This window comes from Coffea arabica, chromosome 7e, assembly GCF_036785885.1.
Source record: "Coffea arabica cultivar ET-39 chromosome 7e, Coffea Arabica ET-39 HiFi, whole genome shotgun sequence".
Lineage (NCBI taxonomy): Eukaryota > Viridiplantae > Streptophyta > Magnoliopsida > Gentianales > Rubiaceae > Coffea > Coffea arabica.
Window position 1 is genome coordinate 2,799,712 of NC_092323.1, and position 27,433 is coordinate 2,827,144.

The following is a 27,433-nucleotide window of genomic DNA, read 5'->3' on the forward strand; positions in this document are numbered from 1 at the left end:
TTGCTTCCCAGAAGATTGTTCTAGGTTGCGTGAGAGTATGAGATCTCCCTAGTCCAGAATGATTTGCAGATGGGCATCCCAAGTTAATTAGTCCCGGATTAGATCGCCATAGGATGTTGCAGGTCAAACGTTAATTTGTTATAGGAAAGTGGTGACCCGTGGGTGTGACCTGTGCTGAGTCCCCATGTCCCATTCCCAGAAGAAGAAATAACATTACCGTATGAAAACTAGCCAAACCAACAAACTTACATTGGCATTAACTTCATAAATAGCCCTTGTGAACGTACATTATCAATGTAGTCGGGAAATAGGAATATGTTGGGGTCATGATCATCTTCATGCCAGTAAGGCCCGCCTAAAAATTTCCCCCAGAAGTCAGCAAGACATTTGATTTGTTGGGTGATTAGTTTAAGCAAATACGGGTATATGTGGAGGCAGAAGGGGAGCAGAATTGAATGAATCTCCAACGTCCAAACCTCATCCTCAAACGTAGAAGCTCTCGTTTCCCCGGCTTTCGCTTTCGTTATCCGATGGCTTTGTATGATGCACGCACGCTGCTAGTGCAAAGAGAGAGAGAAAGAGAGGACATGCATTGCATGGTGATTGATTGATCATAAAGGAAAGGGGAGGGGAGGGTTAGGTACGTAGGTATAAAGCCACACCACAGAAAGCACCATTGGCACAATGTCGACCGCTTCCATCAACGGCTGGTCCTTCGCCTCTGTCTCCGCCAACGCCTCTGCCCACCAGAATTCACTCAAAACATCATCCACATTACGACCCTCTGTTTTTGCCAAGCTTGAATCATCATCACCTTCACTGCCTCGTCTAATCAGAGACGAGCCTGTTTTTGCTGCACCAGCTCCCGTCTTCACCCCAAATTTGGTACTCTTTTTTTTTTTTTTCTTTTTCTTTTCACGCTTCTACTACTCTGTGGTTCCTATTTCAACAAGCGACAGTATTATGGTGTACCGTTGTTTTTTCAAGCTGACCCACAATTGATACCTCTTTTGGTACTCTTTCACGACCAACATGCGTACGGCAACTTTTTGTTTTTAGGCAGAAATTAGCCATGCACGTCAAATTGTAGTACTAATCATTTATGGAATGGGAATTACATGTCAATGCCCATATGCAGCAGAATATGCCCAGAACAACACTACCAGATTTGTTTCCTACAGTCTTGCCCTGTGTACATCTACATAATTTCCACAAAAATGTTTCTGTTTCTAAATACTGCCCACACGTCATTCTTCTGATGTCAACTAAACATTTCACAACTGTTATGGAATGGCTCCCACACTCTGAGTTAAGCAAACCTTTTTTATTGTCTTGCTAATTTCTATAGCCTATTTTTCTTGGGACCATTACCCAGGCGGTGATGGCAAAATGGAAGGGTCAATAAATTATCCTATTGAAATCACGAATGGTTTCTGCATTTTAGAGTTGTCTTCTTCATGGCAGTTAACATGAACTAGGCGCTCCCAAAATCCACATACATGATCATGTCATGGTTAACAAACATTAGATGATAGTTATTGAGTATGAAAGCAACATATAACTACATCTCACGAGTCACGACTGCATACAAAAAAACTTTTGCAAAGCAGTTTCTTGATTCACGTTAATGATACTGGTTTAAAGCTTGTGACAATTTGAACTCTTTCTGTCTCTTCCTTGACATTTGCCTATTCAAACTTTCTCTTCTCTTTGTACCAGTTAAAGAATAAACCTTTTTTTTTTTGTTTGTGGAAACAAAAAAAAGAATAAACCTTTTTTTGCACCGGGAAATTGCAGAGGGAAGGTATGTCAAAAGAAGAGTATGAGAAGGCCATTGTCGGACTTCAGAAGCTTCTCAGGTTTGCCCATCTTTAAACATGGACAGAATTATCCACCTATGATTTCTCAATAGTGATCATTTGATCTTTTTTAAAAAGCAAGTACAGATGAATACGTAGCCGCCTGCAACCATTCGTTATTAAGTTCTTGATAGTACAAAATAGTGTGAAGTGCAGGACTCAATTACTTTTTATTCTATGTTCTGATCTTGAACAATCCCTTCCCCCCCCTGTTCTCTCCCTCCCGGCGGGTCTAAAAACAGGATACTCGGGAGTAATACAAAAACAGAATATTGATCTTGTTGTAGCAAGGTAGCTCTTGTAAAGAATGGCAGAAGAAACACGGTACACGTCTCACAGCATTAAACTTGTTTTGCAGCGAAAAGGGAGGGTACGGACCCGTTGCAGCTGCAAAAATTGAGCAAATCACTGCAGAGTTGCAAACAACTGACACCAAAGCCTTCGATGCAGTCGAGAAGTTGAAAACAGGCTTCATTCGGTTCAAAAGGGAGAAATATGAGTAAGAACAGATAATTAGCATTCGTTAAGTCCTTAGTAGTGTTGCACCTCAAGAAATTGAAATTCGATCGCGTCACGCGTTTATGTAACATTTTTGTACGAGCCAGGACAAATCCAGCCTTGTTCGGCCAACTTGCTAAAGGCCAGAGCCCAAAGGTACACAACTATATATGGATAGGATCAATCTTTCTATCGGATACTTCTGCTAGTATTGCATACTTCAGCTACTCCTCAACCTGGGAGTAAATGAATACTTGTGTAACAGTATATGATCGTGGCATGCGCGGACTCTCGGGTTAACCCCTCACTCATTTTGAGCCTCCAACCAGGGGACGCATTCATCGTCCGAAGTGTTGCAAATTTGGTTCCTCCATATGATCAGGTTACCTGAATTAACAAGTCTAGTTCTTCATGTACCCCGCTTAGAGATTCACAAATTCATGAATTTTATATCTCCAACTCGGTAATTATTTTGTTTGTTTGTTTTTGGTGGGTGACAGTTGAAGCATTCTGAATTTGGGGCTGCAATCGAATTTGCAGTTTTGCATCTCAAGGTGAAGCTTAAAAACTCGTACTTTCTTTCGAATCTCCCCCTCAAAGTATAAAAACTTTAGTGAAAAAACTGGAATTCATCGTCTAGCTATACATTTCTTCTTCTTCTTCTTTTTTTTCTTTTTTGAGTTAAAAGGGAGAGCTTGCAAACTCTATGACATGACAACTTCTTGTCGACAGTTTGATCTCGTATGCTCTCCTTGGACTCTCCAAATGTGCACTCCCAACTTTTTCTGCATTTCTTTATATTAACCAATTTTCACTCCACAGGTGGAGAATATTGTGGTCATCGGGCACAGCGCCTGTGGAGGGATTAAGGGCCTGATGTCTATTCCAGAAGATGGAACCACCTCCACGTAAGTTTCCATTCTTCTTTTTAACACTTCAAACAGTAGTGGCATTTCTCAAGTTCAGAAAAGGATAAAACGTGATGACCGTATACGTAAAACAATGTAAAAGAGAGAGCAGGAAAGCTCCAACTAATGTTGGAGAAGCACCTGCCCCATGGTTTGCGACTTTGCGCCACCACCCTCTCTGTTGGTTTTTGCAAATTGGGCGCAAAATCAACTAGAAATTGAATAATAGTGTACTAAAAGTGCATTCCTTACTCAAAACAAATATTGTAATTTGCAGTGACTTCATTGAAGATTGGGTCAAAATTGGTTTACCGGCGAGGGCAAAGGTGAAAACAGAACATGGCAGCAAACCTTTACCTGAGCAGATTGTACTCGCTGAAAAGGTATTTACTATTTTAGTGCAGCAACCATGGATATTGGCTTCACTTAAACTTGCTTCTGTTTGAAAGAAAAAAAAAGAAAGAAAAATGGCTTCATGTGGGTAACATGTTAATGGAACATGGTGCAGGAGACTGTGAATGTATCGCTTGGAAACTTGCTAACATATCCATTTGTGAGAGATGGGTTGGTGAAGAGAACTCTAGCAGTGAAGGGTGGTTACTACGATTTTATTCAAGGATCGTTTGAGCTCTGGGGACTTGAATTCAACTTTTCTCCATCAGTATCTGTATGAACTCAACCATAATCAGTTACCACATCTTTGTTCCCTCATGCGGAAGCCATGCTGTATTTTCCTCCTAAAAGGGCAAAATCATAACTAATGTGTAATCCAGATCTTCAGTGCCTCAGCATCTTATCCTGTAGTTAAAAGGGTTTCCTTTCTTGAAAATAAAGAGGACTACTAGCCCCCTTCCATCATCTATAGTTATAATTCACTTGCATTCTTCAGTGCCCCGGTATCTTATCTTGTAGTAAAAAAGGTTTCCTTGCATTTGCTAGGTAAGGGACGTCGCTACCGTACTCCACTGGAAGCTCTACTAGGTAGGGACAGTAACGGCCATTCTGCAGACGATGTCCTCTTCATTCTGTAGTTTGTATTACTACCACTACTACTGTATATAAACAACAGTTGCATGAAATATGATCTCCAATTCAGTTGTAAAATCCAATGCCGCCCCAATAATACATACCATGCCCCATTATTGATGCAATCATATCTTTGGAAAACCAATTCTGGAAGGTGGAAACCGGAATTGTTTTTATTAATACTGGTATTGGGTACGGGACCCAACAGTCGGAACCCACTCCGGGAAGAGATGCATGCGCGTAAATCCACTTATACATCATGCAACTCCTGCTTTGGCTCTAACACATATTTGCTTGTCCTTCGGATGCTACGTTTTTCACCGTCAGCAAATGTTGGTACTATACTTTTGGCACAACCCAAATCGACTTATGTTTTTTTTTTTTGTTTTTATATACGATAGATTATCCTACGTTAGAGGGAGGGGGAGGACCTGAAGAAGTCTCAGTATAATATGAGGGAACTGAATCACCATCGAACCAAACGAATGTACTACGCACTCGTCTTGAACCCTTACCTCCCATCCCACCAAACTTTAATGCATTGATGGTGGCCAACAACCCAAAGGCTACTCGTCTTGAACCCTTACCTCCCATCCCACCAAACTTTAATGCATTGATGGTGGCCAACAACCCAAAGGCTGGTGGTTCCAAATCAACTGATACACGAATCGAAATGCTGATAGTAAACTTGACAGCGAAATGGGCAGATACAGGGTTATCGGTGAGGCGTATCTTGTGCTTGTGTGGGTGTAGGGTACTTGTTTTGAAATCATATGGTATTGTTACATCTGACTGCATTGCAGACAGACAACAAGAAGAAAGAAAAAAAAATTCATGAATAGTCTTATAATAATGGACAATTGCACCAATTCACACATCCTAAGTTGCCAAATTAACTCCGGGATCAACTCGATGATCCAGCTCTTAGTACTCAGCCACGACATTTAGATCCTCAAGCAAGCGATCCAGGACCCCATGTTCTACACCTCTTTTACTAGTTTCGACCCCGGAAGACTCTCCCTGATAAAACTGGAGAATGCTTGGGTAGTCCTCAAGCAGCAGCTTAAATTGTTCTGCCTTAACCGCTTACGAGTTAAAACCATGCGGACTGAGGAGTTCAAGCGTAACATGACAGCCATACCCAAATTACATAATTCACTTCCAGCAGCAAGTTAGAAAAAACGCCTTGGTCTAGCTGTAGATACTTGTTTACTGCAACATATCTTAAAACCAACAAATCCCGGTCCACATGCCTTCTCCTATACCCTTTTTGTTTCCTGATCTTATATCTTTAACTTCTTTGGCCAGCACAGAGTAATGATAAACGCTTTCGTTAGCTTTTACAAAGTAAATCTACTTCTACTCCCCTATGACCAGTATACACCACTTGGAGGAAAAGAAGCTCAGGAAGTTTCTCTTTAAAACTTCTCTTCTGCTTTCCATGCATTCTTAGGAAATAGTGGCTGGAGCACCAGCAAGCTAACGTAGCTTAAGGTAGCTCCATACCTGAACAGTGCACCACCAGACTGATGAAGCAACTAAAAGCACAAAAATAGCAGTATATGAATGTGCCATGAACAATATCTGAACATCAGAAATACTAGACACATAAGATAATCAAGTTTCCTAGTGGTATACATATTCTCAGGGGCGGTCCTGATACATCATGTCTCATCATCAGGCTTTGGTTCGAGGGTTACAGGGATCTTCTCTATGTGATCAGCGCGCAGCACTTCAACAATAACCTTGGATCAGATTAAGTGCCAAGTCTTAGCGCACAGTAGTGTATGCAATCATTTAGTCCAAAAAACTGCCACAATCAGCAGAGAGAGAGAGAGAGAGAGGGCAACATAACTCTGCACTTACCTCTTCGCCCACTTTACATTGATCAAGAATTCTGTACAAATCACTACCATTAGAGACCTTTTTCCCGTTAACAGATGTTATAATATCTCCCAGGATAAGTCTACCAAAAGAATCACGTTTAGTTGGCTGGAGACCCTACAAAAAATGAATTCACTGATTTGATTTAGAAACTTTTGTCAAATGGGTAAATGGAAAACTCAGAAGACTCCCAATAACAGAAAGAGAGGCAGAGTCAGCAGTAGCATGAGAAGAGAGGAAAGAATTCACTTACTGCTTTTCCAGCTGGACCATTTGGAGGAGCATCCAAGACAAGCACCCCACTAACTCCCAGTTGTTCTACAGACTGATCAGGTGCAAACTTGATTCCTAAAATTGGTCTAGTGACTTTCCCAAACTTCACCAATTGATCAACAATGCCACCAACCTGCAGAACTTTTCCCCTTGAATAAGTGAATGGGTGACTTCTAAATGATACGCTTTTTGGACATTTTACCTTGACATCTATGTAAACCCGTCTAGTTGTAAACTCATGACCTTAATGACCAGTATGAACTCACAGTGTCAACAGGAATTGAGAATCCAACCCCAGAAGATGCACCAGATGGAGAATATATAGCTGTATTTATCCCAATAAGGCTTCCCGAACTATCAAGAAGTGGTCCTCCGCTATTACCAGGATTTATTGCAGCATCTGTCTGGATGACATCCTGAATTGGACGGCCACTAGCAGCAGAATTTATTTCTCTTCGAAGCCCACTACATTTAAACACTTGCAACAATTTAGAGAAAGCTTATGCAACATGAGTGTCCTTTAACTAAACTATTCCAGATAGAAAATACTTAGGTCATATACTCCCATAACTCGTACCAAATTAATAATTGTGGAAATTGATGCAATATTGTTGTCATTGATATTTAATACCCGGCCTTCAGATGCATCTCACAGACTTAGAATGAGGAAATCCTCTAGAATAATGTTAAGGATAAGCTTGAGGCGACTGTCATTTATCTTACTTACTCCATTCAAATTTCAATTGTGGTACGACACACACCTTGCACATAGTGAGATCCTATCTTTTAGGAGAGGACAACAGTTAAAAATATGGGAGCCCAAAAGACCTGCATACATTCTTTATTAAGAAGCTAAATCATACCACGTTTACTTCTGTTCAAAATGAAAAAAAGGGAAATAAAGAAAGAAAAGTGTATGTCCGTGCAGTAAAGGTTCAGCGATTTTCTGCCAAAGGAAAAGCTTACATGAATTCAACTTTGACAAAAATCAACTTCTGAATAAGTGAAACAAGTGCAAGCATACCTGATGACACCAGTTGTAAGTGTATGGTCAAGGCCGAACTGCAAAATGAGATGTATGAGCATATAAATCACTAAATCACTTTGTTAAACTAGAAGAAAGTGCATTAAACTAAACATGGATGTGGGTGAAAAATTTAGATAGCCTGAAGATGATCACTATATGCAGGGTTAGGAACTGAACTTGGTTTTGCCTGGTTGAGGGAATAATAGTTAACAAGAGAAACCTAAAGAGCTGTAACATGGCCCTGCAGGACCCAAAGATGGGTGTCCAGCATTTATAAGGCCTTGATCATATTGTGCTTCTAATCTATGCCCATATTTTGAACAAATATCACACCACCAGGAAAAACACATCTGGCATAAGTGGAAGTTGATATCTTTCCATTGGTAAGCCAAAACAAATTAGTGTTTTCCCCTTCTCTTTTAAGCTCAATAAGTATAATGAAATTCAGCTATGAGCTACCTTTGAAGAAGAACAAACATTTCCAGCAGAAAGCAATATATCTGGTCGAACAAGAATCTTTGGTAGCAATGGAGAAAATACTTACAGGATTACCAATAGCAAAGACCTTTTGGCCAACAAGTAAGTCACCAGACACACCAATTGGAATAGGTCTCAGCTTGTCTTTTGGAGCATTAATCCGCAGCACAGCGACATCTTTATCTTGGTCGTACCCAACAATTTTTGCATCGTAAGTGCTCTGGTCTGCCAGTGTGACCCTGAATTATAACAAGACACTATGAGGAAGAAAAAAGTTGTCACGGAAAAAGTTTTATCTGCCTGCAATTTCAAGTGTTTCGAGGATACGACTACTTTTGGCTTTCAATGATTACAGGATTGTCACAAAAATATGCTCTGGCATCCTCACACTTACTGATATCCTTCTTTGAGATAATAGAACAAATAGCTATTTACAGATACAAGCACAGTAAAGCCCACAGCATGCGTTCAATATTGTGTCTAGCCAAAAAGAAGAAAAGAGCCCTCAAACTCAAAGCAGCAAACAAGGATGTGCTGATGCGAAGTAACTAACCTGAGATCGGATGCACCTCGAATCACATGAAAGTTGGTGACAATGTGACCCTGCTTATCCCACACAAAGCCCGATCCTGACCCTTGAGGTACCTCAAATATGTCCAGTGTGAATGCGTCCTGCCTGAAACACACATGGGTGCTAATCAATCAAAACCTGATCGACCCCTTAGAACTGTCAAGGAATACTAAACCACAAACGAAAGCATTGACCAAAATATAACATCATCATCACTTCCAATTCAAGAACCCAATTCCAGGCCTTCATTGTGGCACATGAATCATCAATGACCCAGATTGCATTTCGAACAGATATGTAAATGAAAATAAATTCTAGTACTAATCCCAATAGTTGGAGAAGGTGCAGCATTTACTTGGCAGCGAGATTGGTGATGTAGACAACTGAAGGTGTATTTTCCTGAAAAAGACGAACTGTAGCCAGCTCATCACTTTGCAACTTCTTGGGCGTTGTTGTGCTTACGAATGCTGAAGCCGGAGCAACATCGGAGAGAAATAGGGAGCAAGATAAGGCCAGAGAAGCGCAGGCTACAAAAAGCGAGTCCAATAGTTGCTTTTTGATGCTCGATTTTTCGTCGGACTCGTCAGAGAGGTAGCTGGAGCTCGAGCTAGAATTACTGCCAAGAGCGCAGACAATTGGAAGGAGAGGACTAGTACTACTTGTACCAGTACCACTGGCCAGGCTTCTCCGATAATAGAGGGCCCTAGTAGATAGGGTGAATTTGAGTAGTATGGAGCTGGGAGGAGCTGAAAGGCGCGAAAGCCACGAGGTGTTCGTGGGCGTTGCAGTGACAAATGAATGGGCAGAAGAAGCAGCCATTCCCCTGCGCAGAGAGAGAGAGAGAGAGAGAGAGAGACTGCTTGCTTACCTCAGGTTCACATACTCTAGTAGTAGAGTATTACAGCATTTTCCATTAATAAATAATAAAATAATACCAATACTAATACTAATGCAGTACTCTGGCTAATATCGTTTGAATTAGCTATTTTTAGGGTGTTTTTGAAAAATTTTGCTGTAACAGAGTTTTTTGTGTATATTTTAGAATATTTTTAGAAAATATTTTGGGATATTTAAGAGTATAAGAGTTTCTAGAATATATTTTGAAATATTTTTTAAAATTTTAAAAAAATTTAAACTAATTTTTAGATTACCTTTTAGAGTATTTTTTAAAAATTTTTATTATATTTGAAAAACTAGTTTTTTAAAAACACTAAAAAAACAGGGGATCAAAAAATATATATATCTAGGAGAGTAACATATTGTATTGTATAAAGCCATAAACACACGATGTTACTTTTTAAAATTCGTAATTTATCCTTAATTATAAGGCAAATTGGTCCCAATATATTCCCGAAAAACATTTCATAAAGCAAGCACTTTTTTCATTCAGATCTAATTATAATTTTTTCACACTAACTCCCTCGCATCCCCACTTTTCTTTCCATCATAACTCTCTCACATCCCCACTTTTTTCTCCATCATGATTTTAAATAGCTTCCTCTAAAGTAAAAACTATAAATTTTAAATATCTTCCTCTAAAGTAAAAACTATAAATTTTTCAAATAAATGCACATGTATTTACCATGATATGTAGCTTAATACGAAAAAATAATCATACATTTTCTCCATATAAGCACATACTTAGGACGTGCTCATAAAAAAGATGCTATATAAAAGGGAAGAAAGGCATATGGTGTAAACTTTTTTTTATAATTTTTTTTGCTGCTTAAACTACCCTTAATAACTATCCGTTTTCAACTTCCAATGTATCCCTCTTCCAGCTAATATGTATATTTTTATTATTTTGTTTTTCAACTTAATTAATAAATCTTAATTTTTATTAACAACTATTAGTTATAGTTATAAATTACTACTAAATAATTATTTGTTTATATATTTTATTTTAGCAAATTTTCTACACATTTACTATTACGACATAAAACTAATTCTCTAGAAAATTATTTCAAATATAGCCTAAAAATATGGTACGAATTTCTTTTATTAGCTAATGAGCACACATTCTAGCGTGCCTTGAGCACTAGCATGTGCGTGTGAGTGAGTATATCCTATGTGCTTTCCACATTAGTGAGGCTGCAACCTTGTTTCCTCGTCAGGGGGCCCATTCCTTCAACGATCATGGAGCGTACTAGATTCAAGGAGCGGATACGGTCAAGTTTAAAATAACTGGAATTACGAGTCCACTCGTCGAAGTACTGATACTAATAATAATAATAATTAATTGCCATTGCAGCGGGCCCCACCAGTAACTAACAGAGGACCATTACCTGTAGAATCTCTCTATCTCCTGCAAGACAGAAGCGAATAGAACGTCCTTCTCGCTTCCACTTCCAGACTCTTCAAATTGGCATTTTTCTCGTCATTTCTACCAGACAGAGACTCTTTCTTTTTTTAGTACATAAAGATAAAACTTCTACACCATAGCAAAATGTAAAGACGCAAGCAAGCAGTACCACTCCTTCTCCAGAGGTGGTTTTACAGTGTTGTCATTCTCGGCTTCTAGTCTTAGAAGCATTGATTGAAAAAAAAAAAAAATTACACAGGAAAATAATCCGGAGAAGTTACAACGTATGAAGGAGGAGAGAGATATTGCAAAGTCCGAAACTTGTGGTGATTCTAAAATATGAAAAAATCTCTCAGTTTGTCATGTTCACTCTGTCGTGCGGTGCATCCCCTGCTCCTGTAGCACTAATAGCTATAGCTGCCTAAGCCTCAGATTACAAAATTTTGCCCAAGGGTCTCAGTTCCCTGGGTATGCCATCAAAATTCCCAGAATTTACGTCAGATTGTAGCACAGGCCTCTTCCCAATTTTCCAGTGTATGCCCTCCGCCAGATGCTCCTTGTTTGGTGTCAGCATCACAAAATTTGGATCGGCCCTCTGATAACTGCATTTCCCAGGAGTAGAAAACTATCAGGAAAATTTCAAGGTTTTTTCTCTTAAATAAATTATTCTTGTGTAAGTAAAATCTCAAGGATCCAGCCGGACGAAAAATCAAGAGACTTGAAATTAGTGGCAAAACGTGGTATTTGTAGGAGTATGAACTCCTAAGAAACTCATTCTCATTTAGCATGCTTCCCATTTTTACAAAGCCAGAAATTCAAGTAAAACAGGAGAATGCACTTTCCAGCTGCCCTCAGCCATTGGGCTTTAAATAACACAAAGGACAAGAAGATCAACATGATAACCAACCTCGCTTCTCTAAGACTGTCAACACGAATGCCAAAACCAAAGGCTGTTTCTCTTTTTGAACGATCTCTGGTTGCTGGCAGCCAACAGAAACACTATTCAGAAACAGTTCAGTTTATCTGACAATTGAGAGACAGGACTTATATACGGTCTAGTAGATATTCCAATGAAGAGTGCAAATTATATGTGTAGAAAACAATCAAAAGACCTCAAGCACAAATAACTTCCCAATTTCACAGCTTCGGCATAAATAACATGACTCTTTTAGCATCAGAGAAGTGACTCTGAACTTGTACACAGCAGAGGATTATGAATAATGACTTTGACAGTGATTTAATTTGAGAGTTAAAACACTGCAAACAAAAGTTGATTCTGAGAGCATTTAGTACAATAAGACAGACCGCAAGCGAGTACATCCCAGTATAGCACCAGAAAAGTTTAACCCAAAGAGACAACCAACCAAAGTGGTACGTTGTTATCCAGGAAAAATTTTCAACATTGGATGCTACAAAGGAAATACAAAAGTCAACACCAACAAAGATATAGCACAACAGTTTAACAAGGTTTGGACACAAAAGATCATCACTAGCGGAGGATCTATAAGGACTATGAAATTGCCATCTTACACCATCTTATCTCTATATCACATTTACCAGTGCCCTAGATTATGAAAACTATATGATTAGTAAGAGTGAGGAAAAGGATCCAAATCAACAATGCCTTTTGTTTAGCTGTACCTGAAATGCTGAAAGTAAAAGAAGGTTTCCACCATGACTTAAAAGCTAAAGCTAGAGATGAACTTAGAGGTCCCACCTTCCCCTGCGAAAGATGATGCAAACAGTTAGAAACCTAAAACTTTGGTGACCGAAACAAATTGCATAACAACACAAGCAGTTGTTACCTTAAGCAAAAAGTTTTTGTTGGCCTGCCAAGATGCAGCAACTTGAAAAGTTGAGTCGTGGATACTGTTGGAGGTCTTCTCATCATCAACTCTAAGCATAAAAAGAATAACAAATAACTGAAAAACCCCTTCTACCTGAGCTGTCTATTAGGAACTTCAAACATATTCTAGAATGCAAAATTCATTTAGTTACTCAAAAATACCTTGTCTGCAACTCAAAACCAAAGTCAATATAATTAGTGATTCCAACTACTTCATCTTCTTCAAGTGGATTTTTCACCTATGACATTGCATAAATTACTTCCTGTCAGTATCATCTTCCAAATTAATCTCCAAGTAAATGTCTAAGCAAGAACGTGGAATCAAAGAACTATAGAAACTTTGTTCAAACCATACCATTATCTATCAATATCAGTTTGTCGAGGATCAAATACATAGTGAGGAAAAAAAGAAAGATATGAGAGAGAGAGAGAGAGAGAGACAGAACAGAGCAAAGGGAAGGAGAGTTAGGGTAGGAAGAGAAGCCATACACGTCTTTGGACTACCACATGTTGATAGAATGAGGCAATGAACTGCAGTGAGTATTTTCAAAAAAATCATGTAAGTGACAGAAAAAGGTACAAACTAATATGCAGGAAAAGAATATTTGTATACCACTAGAAGATACATTAAAAAGTAGATTAGCAGTAGTACTTTATGCAAATAAATACAGGCACAAAGAGAATTACACAAAGCTGAAAGGCAAAAACCTGCGAATTTTTAGCTAGTTCAAGACCAAAATTGAAGGATGGACTCAAAGGGCTGCCTGATCCTAGCCCATAACCAATAGCACAGCTCCAATTAGCCAAGTTTTTATATCTTGCTGCATCCTTGCTTCCAACTGTGTCAAATCAGCAGATTATAGAGAAATCATATGCATAGATTTCATCAAGATTCTGATAGATTGATATTCCGTTCCTATCATTCAAAGACCACACGGAACCATCTTTACATGTTATTATGACCCTATGCTTGACAAATTGTACCTCAAGCATTAATCCAGAAAAACAATGACTCTAATTTCAAATAAACTTACACTGGGGTTCATATTGCACTCCTGCCATCAACCTTCCCATCTTGCTTACCAACCAAGCACTTCTTGGAAACTCATCTCCCACTAGAATAAACAAGATAATATCATTTAGGGCCCATGTAGGAAATTTTGCCAAAATACATGTTTATATTCATAAGTTGAAAAATCAGTATGTTCAGCTGTGAGTCATCTAAATCAAGAAACAGAGGTTGTCTGATTCCAAGTTAAGAGGGAAAGGACTAAACATGAAGGACTAGGGTCCAGACCACATTCCCTTGAGCCCATGTGGATACACCAGAAAAAAGGAAATTAGGAATTTTATAGCAGCTAAGCCAAAATATTCAGCTCACAGCTTCCAGAACACAAGGAGCCAAAAAGTACAACGGAAGTAAATCAGTGATGCAGCAGGAGATCACTAACATGAAAAAGGCATAACTGTAGCTCCAACTGAAAGATTTGACGAGCCATATCTCAAACCCATAACACCATGATCTTCCGATGATACTCTGCAATGTCAACAACTTTCTCATGATAACAACAGGAATATGGGGATCAAAGCAACTAAGTTGAAATCATTACGAACTTGGTACCTCTTCTTCAGAAGCACAGGGAAGATGCCAAAGGCTCCAAAACCCATTCTAGGATAATATGCACACGACCTAATTAGCAGAGTCCTACATGAACGGCACGCAATAGTTTCTTAGAAAGTGGAAGTCCCCTGAACAGGCAAGCAAACTAAGAGTTGAAACGAAAACATTGGCCTTACGGATCAGAATTTGATACAGAAAGGTCCATGAATGTATGAGGATCGTCAACATCACTGCAGAACGTCAACTTCATTTAAGAAGATGAACGATACATGAATCTAAAGTGGATGGCAGAACGCAAACAACAGAAGTACTGAAATAGACCATACCTCTGCCATCGAAACTGGGCATTTCCAACAATTCTTTCCTCGGGCTTCTGGTCAAGTGGACCCATCACCTAAACAGGCTAAGGAACCAACTACTCTCGAATCACTGCTTTGTATAGTTATCAAACTGCACTGGAACCACAAATCACACTTCCTAGCGCTACTACTCCGATTCTGTGACAGTGACACTCCATGTGTTTGACTATTTGACTAAATGAGTGGGAAATGAAGAATTTCATAAATTCTCTCAAATTATCAAGCCAGCCCCAAATTAAAGGAAATAGTGCGTTAAAAAAGTTATATTTTCTGATATATTACGCACCTGTTAAATGTGTCAAATAGGCTTGGCTTCACCGGTTAAATATCCTTTTTCAGTTGAAATTAGCTTAATATTAATAACAACACACATAACTTCAAGTTTTTTTCACCAACATTAACATGGTATGAGGATCAAAAACAAATCTCTTGTTTAATATACTTGTGAATGAGTGATGAAATGACAAAGTGGAAATGGATACAGTAGCAATCAAATCCACGTGAGGATCATCAATGGGCTTAAGCATGATCCTGGTGCTAAAATGCTTGGACTCTTCAAAATAATCCTCAAACAAACACCTCAATGGAAGTTTGCCAAACAACAAATTGTAGGATGACTCCAGCATCCTGCATTGCCCCACAATCCCCCATCCATAGATACCCAACATTAGACAATCAATTCAAGACCTGCGGCGAGGAACTTCAATTTCGCTTGCACGCATGGAGCAGATATTTATAAATAGCAAAAACCGAGCAGCATTTAAAGAAAATAAAATAAATTATGGGTAAAAGCAAACCTAGTACGAGCAGCGAGTGGAGGGAAATCGAAGAGCGGCGGAACCAACACCAATGGCGGTGGTGGTTCTTTGGTATCCGACCACCAGTTTCCCATCGTGACTCCGACCGTGAATTGATGGACGAGTCGAGTGTTAAGAGTATGTGTTTAGCAGTGGCAGCAATAGTAGTAATCCAAGTCTTAACGAACCCCGCGCATCTTCTGTTGCCACTTGCCACCAACCAACGACCGCTTCTGCAGCTCCGGGATCAATTCAACTGGACCAATTTTGCAGATTTACACTAGCAACGTGGCGTCAGAAAAAAGCGTGCCCAATTTTGGAAACTCATTTCTTCTCAGTAGCAGCAGAAACTGATAAAACGTGGCAATAGGGCCAAAAGTCCCGCTGCAAGTAGATGCTTTCTACACACCCAAAACGTGGGGGTTCCCGCGGAGTAGGCCTTTCAACGGGTTGTATACAAGTTAACCCGTTATAATGTACCAGCTCCTAACCCGATCCGTTTACCCTACGAATCTTGTGTTTACGGTCCTGGAATCAGGTTCGATGGATCTCATATCCAGCCTGAATCTACTCGGAAGAGGAGGAGAAAAAAAAAAAAAAGACCCAACAAAAATAAGGTTCGAGACTATCTACATATAACTGTAAGAAGTTTGCATCATTTCAAAACTAAATCCAAAACCAACTACAAATCAACCTCCAAACTTAAACAAATTAAATTGCAAAGGTAAATCACAAATCACTTACAATATTTATTTCAAAACTAATCACAAATCAATTTATAAAGTCACTACTAAATCCAAGCAAACATTAAATATCAAATATTATTGTGCTAATTTCATAGAATATGTTTTGTGGTTCTAATGGATGGAAGGATGTTCTGTACTAAAGCATAAGCTTTTTTTTATTTTTTTCAATGAAATTTTGAATAACTAAGTTGATAGGAATTAATTTAGTTTTTGTACAGTTTGAATAGATAAAATATCTTCTTCTACAGATTTTGATCGTTGAATTTGATAAAAAAAAAAAAATCATTCCTATACAAATAGAAGTAGGGCTGATGTTTGACCAAATAACTTGACTCAAACTCGTAAACTATTCAGTCAGCAATTCGGCTATGAAGTAGCAAGTCGAGCTCGAACTTCAATATTTTACACTCGAAAGTTCGACGAACCTAATCGAGCTTTTTATAATATGTATTTTAAAATTTTTATATTTATTATTATGAAATGCCAATAATATCCTTTATTTAAAATTATATGTAAAAAATTAATTTTTATTACGTGAGTTTGATTAGACTTGATTGATTTCGAATAGACTCGATTGAGTTTGATTTGAATTGATTATATTTAATTAAACTCGAACTCGAGTTCAAATTCAAATAACGTAAATTGAAGTCGAGTTCGAATTCGAACATGAATTCTAAAAACTGGATCTCGAGTTTAGTTATTTTACCTACTCGAGTTTTGACTCGACTCAAACGCACCACTACATAGAAGACGTAGTACACAAATTTTACAAGTCTTTACAAATGCATGCAAGATCATCTAAAGCCAAACCATTAAAATTAACTTGAATTTCTCTATGTTTTATAGTGGTCTTTTGATCCTTATATTAAAAAAAAATATTTTTGTGTAATTTAGTCAAGATTCTAAGGCACACCCAAGCTCCTTTAGGGTGCCTTTGATAAAATTGAAATTTAAAAATTGAAATCTGAAATCTGAAATTTGAATTCATTAAATTATTGAATTATTAAGTATTAAATATAATACATTTGAGTGCATATTATATTCAGTGATAAGTGAATAACTTATCACTTAATTTTAGAAATAAGTTTTGTTTAGAAAATCCAGTAATTAATTTAAATGTTCAATTTTGAGTTATCAAATAGTCTGAATATGTTAAAATTTGAATTTTTTAAATTTAAGTGTTAAAGCGAGTTATCAAATAGGCCTAATAGTCATTTAAAGAATATATATAAACTGGGAAGAGGGTGCCAAAGCATGGTTGTCCTCCATCCATGTCTTCCTCACGTGTGGGTTGTGAGAGTTGCCCATGCTCTAGAATTCTTTTTTTGTTGTTTTGTTTGTTTGTACTTGTATTTGTTCTTTCTTTTTGTCGTATTCTTTCTATTGTTGCAAGGACTCTGTGCCATGCGTCTCTTGTCCTTGGAACCAAACAAGACATCAAACGTTCTTTGTCTTTGGAACCCAGCAGCAATTATTACATATTTACTAAGAGCCTTATAGAATGGCAGAATGTTTTCTATCGAGCTGTTGAAAGCAGGGAAGTGATGATTAGCTTCCTATTAAAAAGAGATAATAACTTAAATAAATTACTAGAACTTGCCGCCCATATACACCTTTTTGGTATTTTTTGTCTTGGGTTTATATTGTAGTGTGATAAATAGGAAATTGCTTAACAAATTTTGCCCAAATTATAGAATATGTCAACAGCGCATGTAATTTTACTAATAATATTATATCAAAGGGAAAATGATCAGTTTCATCCTTCACATTTCACAAAAATATTCTTTTCGTCCCTCACTTTTAAAATGAAGCAATTTCGTCCTTGACGTTTAAAAACTAAAATTATTACATCCCTGAACTCAAATTTCAATTTGAATCAAACCACCAATCAACCTGATTACAAATTTTGGGGGTGTAATTGGTAGATCACTTGGTTAACTAAACTTGATATTCATGTAAAATTTAATGAACCTAAAAATAAAATATAAAAAATATTAATATTAATATAAAAAAGAAATATTAATCTTTTCTACGTTATCATTGTATACACTGACGGTTTTATGTACCGCCATATCATTTTAATTTTAATTTAAACACCAAATTTTATATTTATGGTACACATCTAGATTCGCAAGCGGATATACTAACGGTGCATGAAAAGATTTATAAAAAAAAAAACTCTATTATTCCAAGACAAAGAATGGCCTTTTACGTTATAATTTTTATTTTTTGGTTTAATAAATGTCATGTGAATACAATGAAGTTGACCAAATGATCTATCAATTCTAATTTTGAAATTTATTACTGGATTATTGGATGGTTTGATTCAAATTGAAAATTAGGTTCAGGGATGTAATAACTTTAATTTTTAAATGTCAGGGACGAATTTGCTTCATTTTAAAAGTGAGGGACGAAAAGAATATTTTTGCGAAATGTGAGGGATGAAACATGTCATTTTCCCTATATCAAATTACCATCAATTGTGTGGTTTATTAATTACGATGATATGTTATATTAAATTATAGTGTGATAAAAAATGAAATTGCTTGATAACTTTTGCCCAGTCTATAGAATATGTCAAGAACCCATGCAATTTTAATAATAATATATTATATCGGATTACTATAGTTCTGCCATTTATTAATTACAATCGTATATTATATTAAATTACTGCAGGAAATTGTATTTAAGTTGAATAGTAGCACTTGACAATAGTGTGCATGTTTTGGCTATTTTTGTCTTACCCTTCTTGCTTTATAGTGTGTAGATAAGAAATTGGTAGATAATTTTTGCTTGGTGCACGAGATATGACAATGACCCATGTAATTCTGCTAGTCGTGTTATATTAAATACCGCTACTGTGCGATTTTATTGGTTAAATAAGAATAATGTATAATGGGAACATTATTGATTTTTAGTGAATTACTAATACTAGCCGACAATATACATCTCTTCAAGTGCATGGACAACTATATATATGTTCACTGGCTACATCATGAAAAATCCCTGTGCCATGTTTCTTTTTTCAGCATGTAGTATAAGGACTATTTTTGCTCACGTATTATTCCATTCTCCATAACTCCTTTTCCTTTACCAGCTTAAACTTAACAAATAAAAAAAAAAATCTACTACTGGAAAAAGTTGCCCACAACACACAGCTGCCTGAAAACATTTTGTCATATCACAAGTTATAGGATAAGAAAAAGAAAAAGTATTTGGATTATGTCATTTTTCTTTACCACGGTGATTTGGAACTCGAACTTTGGAGTTTCTCCTCTCCGTAGACTCACTGTAGTGTCATCCGTTTTTGGGGAAGAAGAAAAATATGTATCAATCCAACTGAAACTAAATGCATTAACTTCTCATGTGGACATTTTAAAATTATAGCATATTCATTTTCTTTGCATACTTAGCGTACACCAGGAATTTTAAATGTTCTGACTATCTCTTTGAATATAAAGTAACCTGCAGGATTAAAAAAAATTTCAACCAAAATAAATAAGTTCTCTGTACAACAAATCCTTCTGAAATAAATATTTACTATACTCTCAACTTGGGCATACCTTCAACTTGCCACCGTGCGCGAGCACGATGAACATCTCCTAGTATATACAAGTGGCAGTAGGTGGCACAGGGTAGTCACTTTCTTCTGGCGTATTTTTCTGCATTTCCATTGTAGAAAGACTTGTAGTCCATCCGTGGGGGCCTGGAGTCATAAATTCGCAACGAATCTTCCATTCGAGTTCTTGTATCACTCTTTGTCCCACTTTTTATTATATTATCAACTCTCGTTCATAAACCTTATATTGAGTTCTTTTGTTTCCTTAACATTCAATAATTATTAATTTAGTCAAATATAAATACAATAATCTCAAAAAATAATATATAATAAAAAATTTTTAAAAAGCAGAAAATTCATAAAAAATCTCACTTTTTTGCATTTTGAGTTTTCAAATTTGTTATATTATTCAATTAATACTTATTGAATTTTATGAGAGCAAAAAAGTAATATTTGTGAAAAAAAAAATATAATAAAATATGATTCTACAACAAATTTCCTAGATCCCACCACCTATGAAAATGTGCTCCACAGCTTTCAGTAAAATGGGACCAAACCACATTAGTCCAAAGTGGAAATCGCAGGTACTCCCGCCTAATAATTTCGCGGAGAGGAAAAATTATAAAAAAAAAAAGAGGTTGGGATTATTCCTTGTGGGCCACCGTTACACTGGTACACTAATGGAGTGCATGGTAGCAGCAATTAATAAAGGTCTCTGTCAACTTTCAATTTGGGTCGCGCGCTAGTGCTAGGAGGAAAAAATGAACACCACCTGGGTCTCTTCGTGCCACCAGTTGTTTGTGGCTAGGGACGGAGAATCCCAGCCATCCACCATTCCACTTCCACGTTCAATTGCTTGGTTTTCAATTCCAATTGCACCGACAATTACTTTTTTTTTTTTTTTTTTTGTCAATTGTCATCCCTACTCCTACTCTATCTACGGGGAGGCTCAACTGAGCCTATGGGGACCGATGGGGACAGAACCACCACCGAACCAGACGGGTGCACTACACACCCATCTGGATTTGAAGCAGAGCCACAAGAGTGGCATTTTGGTGGGAGGTAAGGTTTGAACCCTTGCCTCAAACCTTACCTCCCACCCCACCAAAGCCTTAAGGGCTTGGTGGTGGCCACCAGCCCAAGAGCTGGTGGTTGCACCGACAATTACTTGAGGCTCCTTTTTTTGGGGGAAAAAAAAAAGGGTTTGAAAATTTAGGACATGATGAAAGAGTTCCATCCTATCTCTGTTTAGTCTATCTGCACCGAGTTACGTACCGCTATATGAATCTGGGCGCATTAGAGAGCATGGTTCAAAGTCGCGATCGCGGCCTAGACCGTTTCATATCGGTCTCGACATATCGATCGCGGTCTCGACGAGACGCAAATTTTTGAAATATTTAATATTCTAAAAATTATAAAAAATATGATAAACAAAAATAATTAAAAAATTAGTAAAAATAATAAAAATTCGAGTTGACTCGGAGGGACTTGGTGAGACTCGACCGTTTCAACCCTTCACAGTAACGTCTCAGCGAGTCACGTATCTCAGTATCGTTTCGTCGCAGCCTGACGACTCGGCCGAGTCTTCGAACCATGTTAGAGAGAAGTTAATCTTAACCGCAACGACCGACTGTTTCTCAACCTGTAGCACAAATTTGTATATGGATTGGCCAATAGTTCCTCAGGTTCTGACAAATTCAGGAGTGAATCTTTGAAATTGGTTCATATGGCCCAGTATTAGTTGCTTTTTGACCATGTCGAACTACAAATTACTAATTTTTATTTTTATTTTTCTTTTCCGGGAGGACTAAAGTTTCAATCCACTATTAATCATCTTGCTTTCTAACGCTTTTCCAGCCAGGAGCTTGAAGAGCAATGAATTTCTGTGGTTGTTATTATTATTATTATTTTTTGGAATAGAGAATAAATCAACTTTCATTCAAGAAACCCAAGTTTTGGCCATTAGGAAGACACGCAAGTTTTGGCTGGTCCAATCTTATTTTAGAGGAGGAGAGTATTTTCCAACATTTGGTGTAAACCAACGTAATCAATACAAATATCAAAATGTTCAAATTTATTTTATTATTTTAATAAAATTTAAATTAAATTTATTTATTTATTGAGTCGAATTCAAATGAATTCCTTTTGAATCGAGTTTAAATAATTTAAAATTTTCATCTATAAATTTTAATTTTATATTAGATAAATCAAGTTCGAATTGAGTTTAAAAATTTATCCAACACAATATATGCTATTCATTTAACTAATTCTTGTCGAGCTAAAGGGCGGCTTAAAAAATAAAGAAAAGGGCATGGCGCGAAGTTCAAGGACGCTTCCTCAAGCAAAGTCAGCTGTGGCGAGTCGGGAATGTAGGTGGGTGTCAGACTGTCAGGTCCTCTATTCCCCGCTTCTTCCCCAGGGTCCCCATGATGCTCCCATACTTGGCCGACCCTCATCATCTTCTCTGCCTTCTGGCCTCTCCTTTCTTTTTCATTTATTATTCTCCCTTTGTCCGCCAAATATAATTACCCAACCACCAATTACTCCCTTGCAACTTCGCTTTCTCTCTCCCTTTGGTTTTTCTTTCTTCTTTCTTCCTCTTTTTACCTTTTCCTCAAGAAACTCACCGAAGTTGCACCCAGCCATCGCCAATTCTCATCTGCAGGCATTTTTTTTGAAGGGGTGCCTCTGATTCTGCTCACATAACATCAACTTGTAAGTCACAGCTATGTATAAAGCAAGCATGCATATATTCCGACTGTTTGATTTAATGTCCTAACCAGATTTTTAGAAATCACAATGGAGGATAGTTTTAGTATCTCTTGTTGCATTTTCCTTCCTGTGGTGTATTGCTTGTAGTATTTGTTTTTGTGAAAGAAAGAGCGACAGCTGCTTGTGAAAGGAGATTGGTTTCTGCTAGTTGCTTGTTGAACTTGCAGTCTTCATTTTTCACCCTTTAAGAATTCGTTTATTTTGTCGTTTTTAGTTGTTTTTTTCACATCGAGATCTGGCCTTCTGGTAATAGAAACCGGGGAAATTGATGAAAAAATGTAGGAATAGGTTGCTTGAATTGACGCGGTATATGGATTATACAACCTAGAGGCTGTTAAATTGATTGTCCAAAGAACAACTTGGAGGCTTATTATTCTAAATTTCTAGAGATTTTTAGTACTTGAGAAAAGAAAACTCTATTTGAATCCTTTCTTCCAGAATTCGTCGTGTAATTTTATTTTAGAAGAGGTTGTCCGGTAAAAACTGATTTTGTATGTATGTCTTCTGTTGTAAGTTATATAAGTTGCTGGAAACATGTAGAAAGCCTAGTTGCTTTATTCATTGGACGACCTAATACTAATTCCTAGCTAAAATCATGTTGAACAGAACAGCATAAATGATGACAAGCATAGCTCCAGGTAACTCCAAGCTGCATTTTGGGGAGACATTTTACAGAGGACAAGGTTGCAAACAACCTTACTGGGTGTCCAGTGTAGCTGTCCCAAGATGCACGCAAAAAGATCTTTCTTCGTATGTGTGCAAGCTTCATGGGTTCTTAGAAAATCGTGCTTCTATATACTCAAATGCCCTGAAATTGTGCTCTATTTGGTCTAAATTTCGTGCTTCCATGTCTGTTCAAGGTCAGATGCATGCTCTTTAATTATATTTTTCAGGTCATACGGGGTTTCCAAGGCCTTTTGGATTAATGGACTTCAGAATCTTCATTTGCATACCAATCAGAAGTGGAAGCCACGCAGGACATCAATCTCATCATCTCTCCGAGATGGTTCTGCAAAGTACTTTGATTTTGCTGTAATTGGCAGCGGAGTTGCTGGCCTGCGATATGCTCTTGAAGTTGCAAGACATGGTACAGTTTCTGTCATAACGAAGGCTGAGCCCCATGAGAGCAACACCAACTATGCACAGGGTGGAGTTAGTGCAGTATTGTGTCCTTCAGATTCAGTGGAGAGTCATATGCACGACACAATTGTAGCAGGTGCTTACCTATGTGATGAGGAGATTGTTAAGGTGAGTTTCTTAAATGGAAAAATTTCCAGTAAGTGCAATGTTTGTGGCTATATTAGTTGGCTTCTTCATACGAGTTTATTAGCCTTTCTGAATTCATAATTTCAGTTTTCATGAAAATTTAGTAATGTACTGTTTTCTTTGCATACTCTTTCTGATCATTGCTTGTTCAAATGAAACAGTATATAAGAATAAACTCTGAGCTTTAGCTTGCCTTGTCTTTTATCTTGGATTGACTAGATAAAGACTTTGTATGCTTGTTAAATTCTTGTTAGGCTCATGCTTAACTGCACTTTGCAGGTGGTGTGTACAGAAGGACCTGATAGAATCAGAGAATTAATTGCTATGGGTGCTTCTTTTGATCATGGAGAGGATGGGAACTTGCATCTCGCAAGGGAAGGTGGCCACTCTCATCATAGAATTGTTCATGCTGCTGATATGACTGGGAGGGAAATAGAAAGGGCTCTACTGGAGGCAGTTGACAAGGATCCTAATATTTTTATGTTTGAACATCATTTTGCTGTAGATTTGTTGACTTCACAGGTTTATTTCACCTTTTGTTTTCAAGCCTGTTTGTCAAATTATATTTTCACATTGTAGTATGTGGAACTGCTTTGTGGGTTGACTTATAAGTCGATTAACCTGCATTGCATGCAAAGGAATTTTTTCTGTTCTCATAATCTTGGTTCTGACAGTTCAAGTGTCCAGATATTGAATGTTATAAAATAAAACAAATGCTTCAGACGTTTTTTAATTTGTGTACAAATACTGGATTGCAGGATGGTTCTGACACAATTTGTTATGGAGTAGACACTTTTAACACAGCAACACAAGAGGTAGGAAAATTTATACTTGTCAAACATATGGATTTTGTGGTATAACTTTGAACTATTTTGCTGGAGGTCACTGCTGCTGATACTTGTGCTTGTCCTACTTTTTGACCTTGTAGGTTGTAAGATTTATCTCAACGGTGATTTTGCTCGCATCAGGTGGAGCTGGACATATCTATCCAACTACAACTAATCCTCCGGTACAGTTACAATTTCTCTTTCTTGGGATAATTTTCTTCAACATCTGCGAAGTTCTCCAGTGATGTCACTTTTACTGGATCACTAGATGTCCTTAGACTTCTCCAGCCGTGCTGCATATATGTAGGGAAACTATTATCCTGAATGGGACAAAAAGAGAACAAGTTGTTCCAGGAGTTCAAAGTTTTTGTGCCTTGAACTTCCCAAGTTTTTGAATTATGATGCTTGTGTACTTCTTTGAGGTTTTAGAGGGGCATTTATTGAGGTTTATTGACTGCGTAGCATGGAGATTTTAGTAAAAAATATGAAGCTCAAGTTTAGATTTTCTTAATCCTCACATCATTTTAAACATGAATTGATTGGATATGGTGGTTTATTCTCACTAGAAGGAATATACTGTAATGCAGAAGTATTTCAATGGAAATATGCGAAACCTTCTTTAATTGCTAGAGTACCTAGGGAACACAGAAATCCAGATTCTTCTTTAGTTGAATTATGTTGACAAGTAGTTCATCTTCATGACTTATACCTTGGGAAGATATTAACTAAAGCTAAAATTGGGTTCTGGGTCTTGGCAATGTTTATTATAAACAAAACTGCATAGTACTTCTGTTAGGGGATATACTCTTTAACTTGTATGTTAATTTTTTAGCTGAATTCTCTATAAAATATGAGACTATAAGTCTTCATGTTCTGTTTTCATGTACGTTCTCTTCCTTCAGTTATGTTATGATAAACTAATGTGATCTGATTTGGTCCTGCAGGTAGCCACTGGTGATGGAATTGCAATGGCGCATCGAGCTCAAGCTGTAATTTCTAATATGGAGTGAGTTATGCTTTGGCCACCTTAATTAGGCATGCTTGTTCTATGTTACATTCATGACTTTGGTTCATTAAAATGAGGTTGTGCTTTGTTTGAAAGTTAGGCTGAATCTTCCTTTAAATTTGCCAAATTATGTTGTGATGGTTCCACTCTTATAAGTATAGCGATATACCAGCTTGACATAATCTTGTAGAGCACTCAAGAATGTAGTTGTGAAATTCAACTGAGTTTGCAGTTCAGGAGCTTGTGGAAACAGAAATTACTATAAACTAGGTTCCCAGAAGCCTTTTGTACCACCTTTACTGGTATTTGCTGACTGGTCAGATTGGCTGCTAGCATTTAGTTACGAGATTTCTTCAAGTAGTTTCCAGTTTTCTTTTCTCTGCTTGCAAGGCTGCTGACTAATTTGATAGCAAGATGCGGCATTAACTTCATTTTCCTGCATTTGTCACTAGATTTGTTCAATTCCACCCTACTGCCTTGGCTGATGAAGGCCTTCCCATTAGACCAACCAATGCCAGAGAAAATGCCTTTCTGATAACTGAAGCCGTCAGAGGAGATGGAGGCATTCTATACAACTTGGGAATGGAAAGGTTTATGCCTTTTTATGATGATCGTGCAGAGCTTGCCCCAAGGGATGTGGTGGCAAGAAGTATTGATGATCAGCTTAAGAAGCGTATTGACAGGTATGTGCTTCTTGATATAAGTCACAAACCTAGACAAAAGGTTTTGGCTCACTTCCCCAACATAGCTGCTGAGTGTCTGCGGCATGGCTTAGACATAACAAAACAACCAATCCCGGTAGTTCCTGCTGCACATTACATGTGTGGTGGAGTTCGTGCCGGCCTTCAGGGAGAGACGAATGTGAGAGGTCTCTACGTCGCTGGTGAGGTTGCATGCACAGGTTTACATGGAGCAAACCGACTTGCTAGCAACTCATTGCTCGAGGCACTAGTTTTTGCACGAAGAGCTGTGCAGCCTTCTGTTGATCATATGAAGAGCTCTAATATAGACCACAGTGCCTCTGATGCGTGGCCCAAGCCAGTTATGCCCATAGCACTTGGGAGTGCTGTATTGAACAATATAATCTACAGGACAAGAGAAGTAAGGAAAGAATTGCAGTCAATCATGTGGAAATATGTTGGAATTGTTCGTTCGACGACCAGGCTGAAAACTGCTGAGAAGAAAATTGGGGAATTGGAGTTGGAATGGGAGTCATTTTTATTTCAGAATGGTTGGGAACCAACAATGGTAGGGCTCGAAGCTTGTGAAATGAGGAACCTCTTTTGTTGTGCCAAGCTGGTGGTGAGTAGTGCTCTAGCTAGGCAAGAAAGTCGTGGACTTCACTACACAGTTGATTTTCCGTTTGTGGTGGAAAGCGAAAGACTGCCAACAGTCATCTTTCCTGGTTCCCCGGTGAATGGCACATGGAGCTCTCGGCAATTGCACAGACCGCAAGTATGTTCAACGTAGTGACCCCAATTTTTCCTGCCATATAGTGTGAATGCAGAATGCCATTAGTTCTGCTAGCTACTCCAAATTTTAATTCTAGCAAATGTGAAAATATATAGTACTGAGGCTGGTTTTTTTTTTATTGTTTTTCTTCCACTGATTTTTTACCTTCAAATAAGGGGGGGAAAAAGGTTTTATTCCGGTCAAGAGTTGCCCCCGGGCACCCTTCTTCCCTGTCGCAAACGCAAACACCTGAGAGAGAGAGAGAGATATTTAGTTGTGTATGGGGTCTGCGTGCTCTCTGTAACTGTACATTACGCAACTCATTTAAAGCAAATTTGGAGGTGTCAGCAATGGAAA

General features: G+C 37.8%; 4 protein-coding genes across 6 annotated transcripts; 2 read left to right on the forward strand and 2 right to left on the reverse strand.

Annotated features, from left to right (window-relative positions):
- The first annotated feature begins 630 nt into the window (after window positions 1–630).
- LOC113722796 (carbonic anhydrase 2-like) lies at window positions 631–4,344 on the forward strand. The gene is made up of 10 exons (XM_027246020.2): window positions 631–885; window positions 1,798–1,859; window positions 2,218–2,358; window positions 2,465–2,513; window positions 2,623–2,739; window positions 2,858–2,911; window positions 3,180–3,265; window positions 3,543–3,648; window positions 3,774–3,932; window positions 4,205–4,344. The coding sequence occupies exons 1-10, from the start codon at window positions 685–687 to the stop codon at window positions 4,244–4,246; spliced, it is 1,017 nt and encodes a 338-aa protein (XP_027101821.2). The 5' UTR covers window positions 631–684; the 3' UTR covers window positions 4,247–4,344.
- Window positions 4,345–5,678: 1,334 nt separating this feature from the next.
- LOC113723022 (protease Do-like 1, chloroplastic) lies at window positions 5,679–9,395 on the reverse strand. Its single transcript, XM_027246287.2, has 8 exons — window positions 8,879–9,395; window positions 8,506–8,628; window positions 8,020–8,191; window positions 7,473–7,510; window positions 6,715–6,913; window positions 6,429–6,581; window positions 6,158–6,292; window positions 5,679–6,036 (listed from the first exon to the last, which is right to left on the reverse strand). Exons 1-8 carry the CDS (start codon window positions 9,340–9,342, stop codon window positions 5,956–5,958), a joined length of 1,365 nt encoding a protein of 454 aa, XP_027102088.2. The 5' UTR covers window positions 9,343–9,395; the 3' UTR covers window positions 5,679–5,955.
- Window positions 9,396–10,967: 1,572 nt separating this feature from the next.
- On the reverse strand, window positions 10,968–16,470 carry LOC113722821 (uncharacterized). 2 transcript variants are annotated; one of them, XM_072059901.1, is made up of 14 exons: window positions 15,449–16,470; window positions 15,134–15,338; window positions 14,619–14,686; window positions 14,469–14,522; window positions 14,293–14,376; window positions 14,123–14,208; window positions 13,706–13,786; window positions 13,380–13,510; window positions 13,161–13,202; window positions 12,834–12,910; window positions 12,631–12,721; window positions 12,467–12,548; window positions 11,733–11,805; window positions 10,968–11,427 (listed from the first exon to the last, which is right to left on the reverse strand). In XM_072059901.1, the coding sequence occupies exons 2-14, from the start codon at window positions 15,317–15,319 to the stop codon at window positions 11,259–11,261; spliced, it is 1,224 nt and encodes a 407-aa protein (XP_071916002.1). In that variant the 5' UTR covers window positions 15,320–15,338; window positions 15,449–16,470; the 3' UTR covers window positions 10,968–11,258. The 2 variants fall into 2 exon arrangements, with proteins under 2 accessions (XP_071916002.1, XP_027101843.2); XM_027246042.2 differs by having other exon boundaries at window positions 15,134–15,278; window positions 15,449–16,469.
- Window positions 16,471–22,114: 5,644 nt separating this feature from the next.
- Window positions 22,115–27,215, forward strand: LOC113723060 (L-aspartate oxidase 2-a, chloroplastic-like). 2 transcript variants are annotated; one of them, XM_027246322.2, is made up of 8 exons: window positions 22,115–22,468; window positions 23,132–23,275; window positions 23,419–23,773; window positions 24,071–24,313; window positions 24,550–24,606; window positions 24,720–24,800; window positions 25,563–25,624; window positions 26,077–27,215. In XM_027246322.2, the coding sequence occupies exons 2-8, from the start codon at window positions 23,142–23,144 to the stop codon at window positions 27,092–27,094; spliced, it is 1,950 nt and encodes a 649-aa protein (XP_027102123.2). In that variant the 5' UTR covers window positions 22,115–22,468; window positions 23,132–23,141; the 3' UTR covers window positions 27,095–27,215. The 2 variants fall into 2 exon arrangements, with proteins under 2 accessions (XP_027102123.2, XP_071914972.1); XM_072058871.1 differs by having other exon boundaries at window positions 23,137–23,275.
- Window positions 27,216–27,433: the final 218 nt, after the last annotated feature.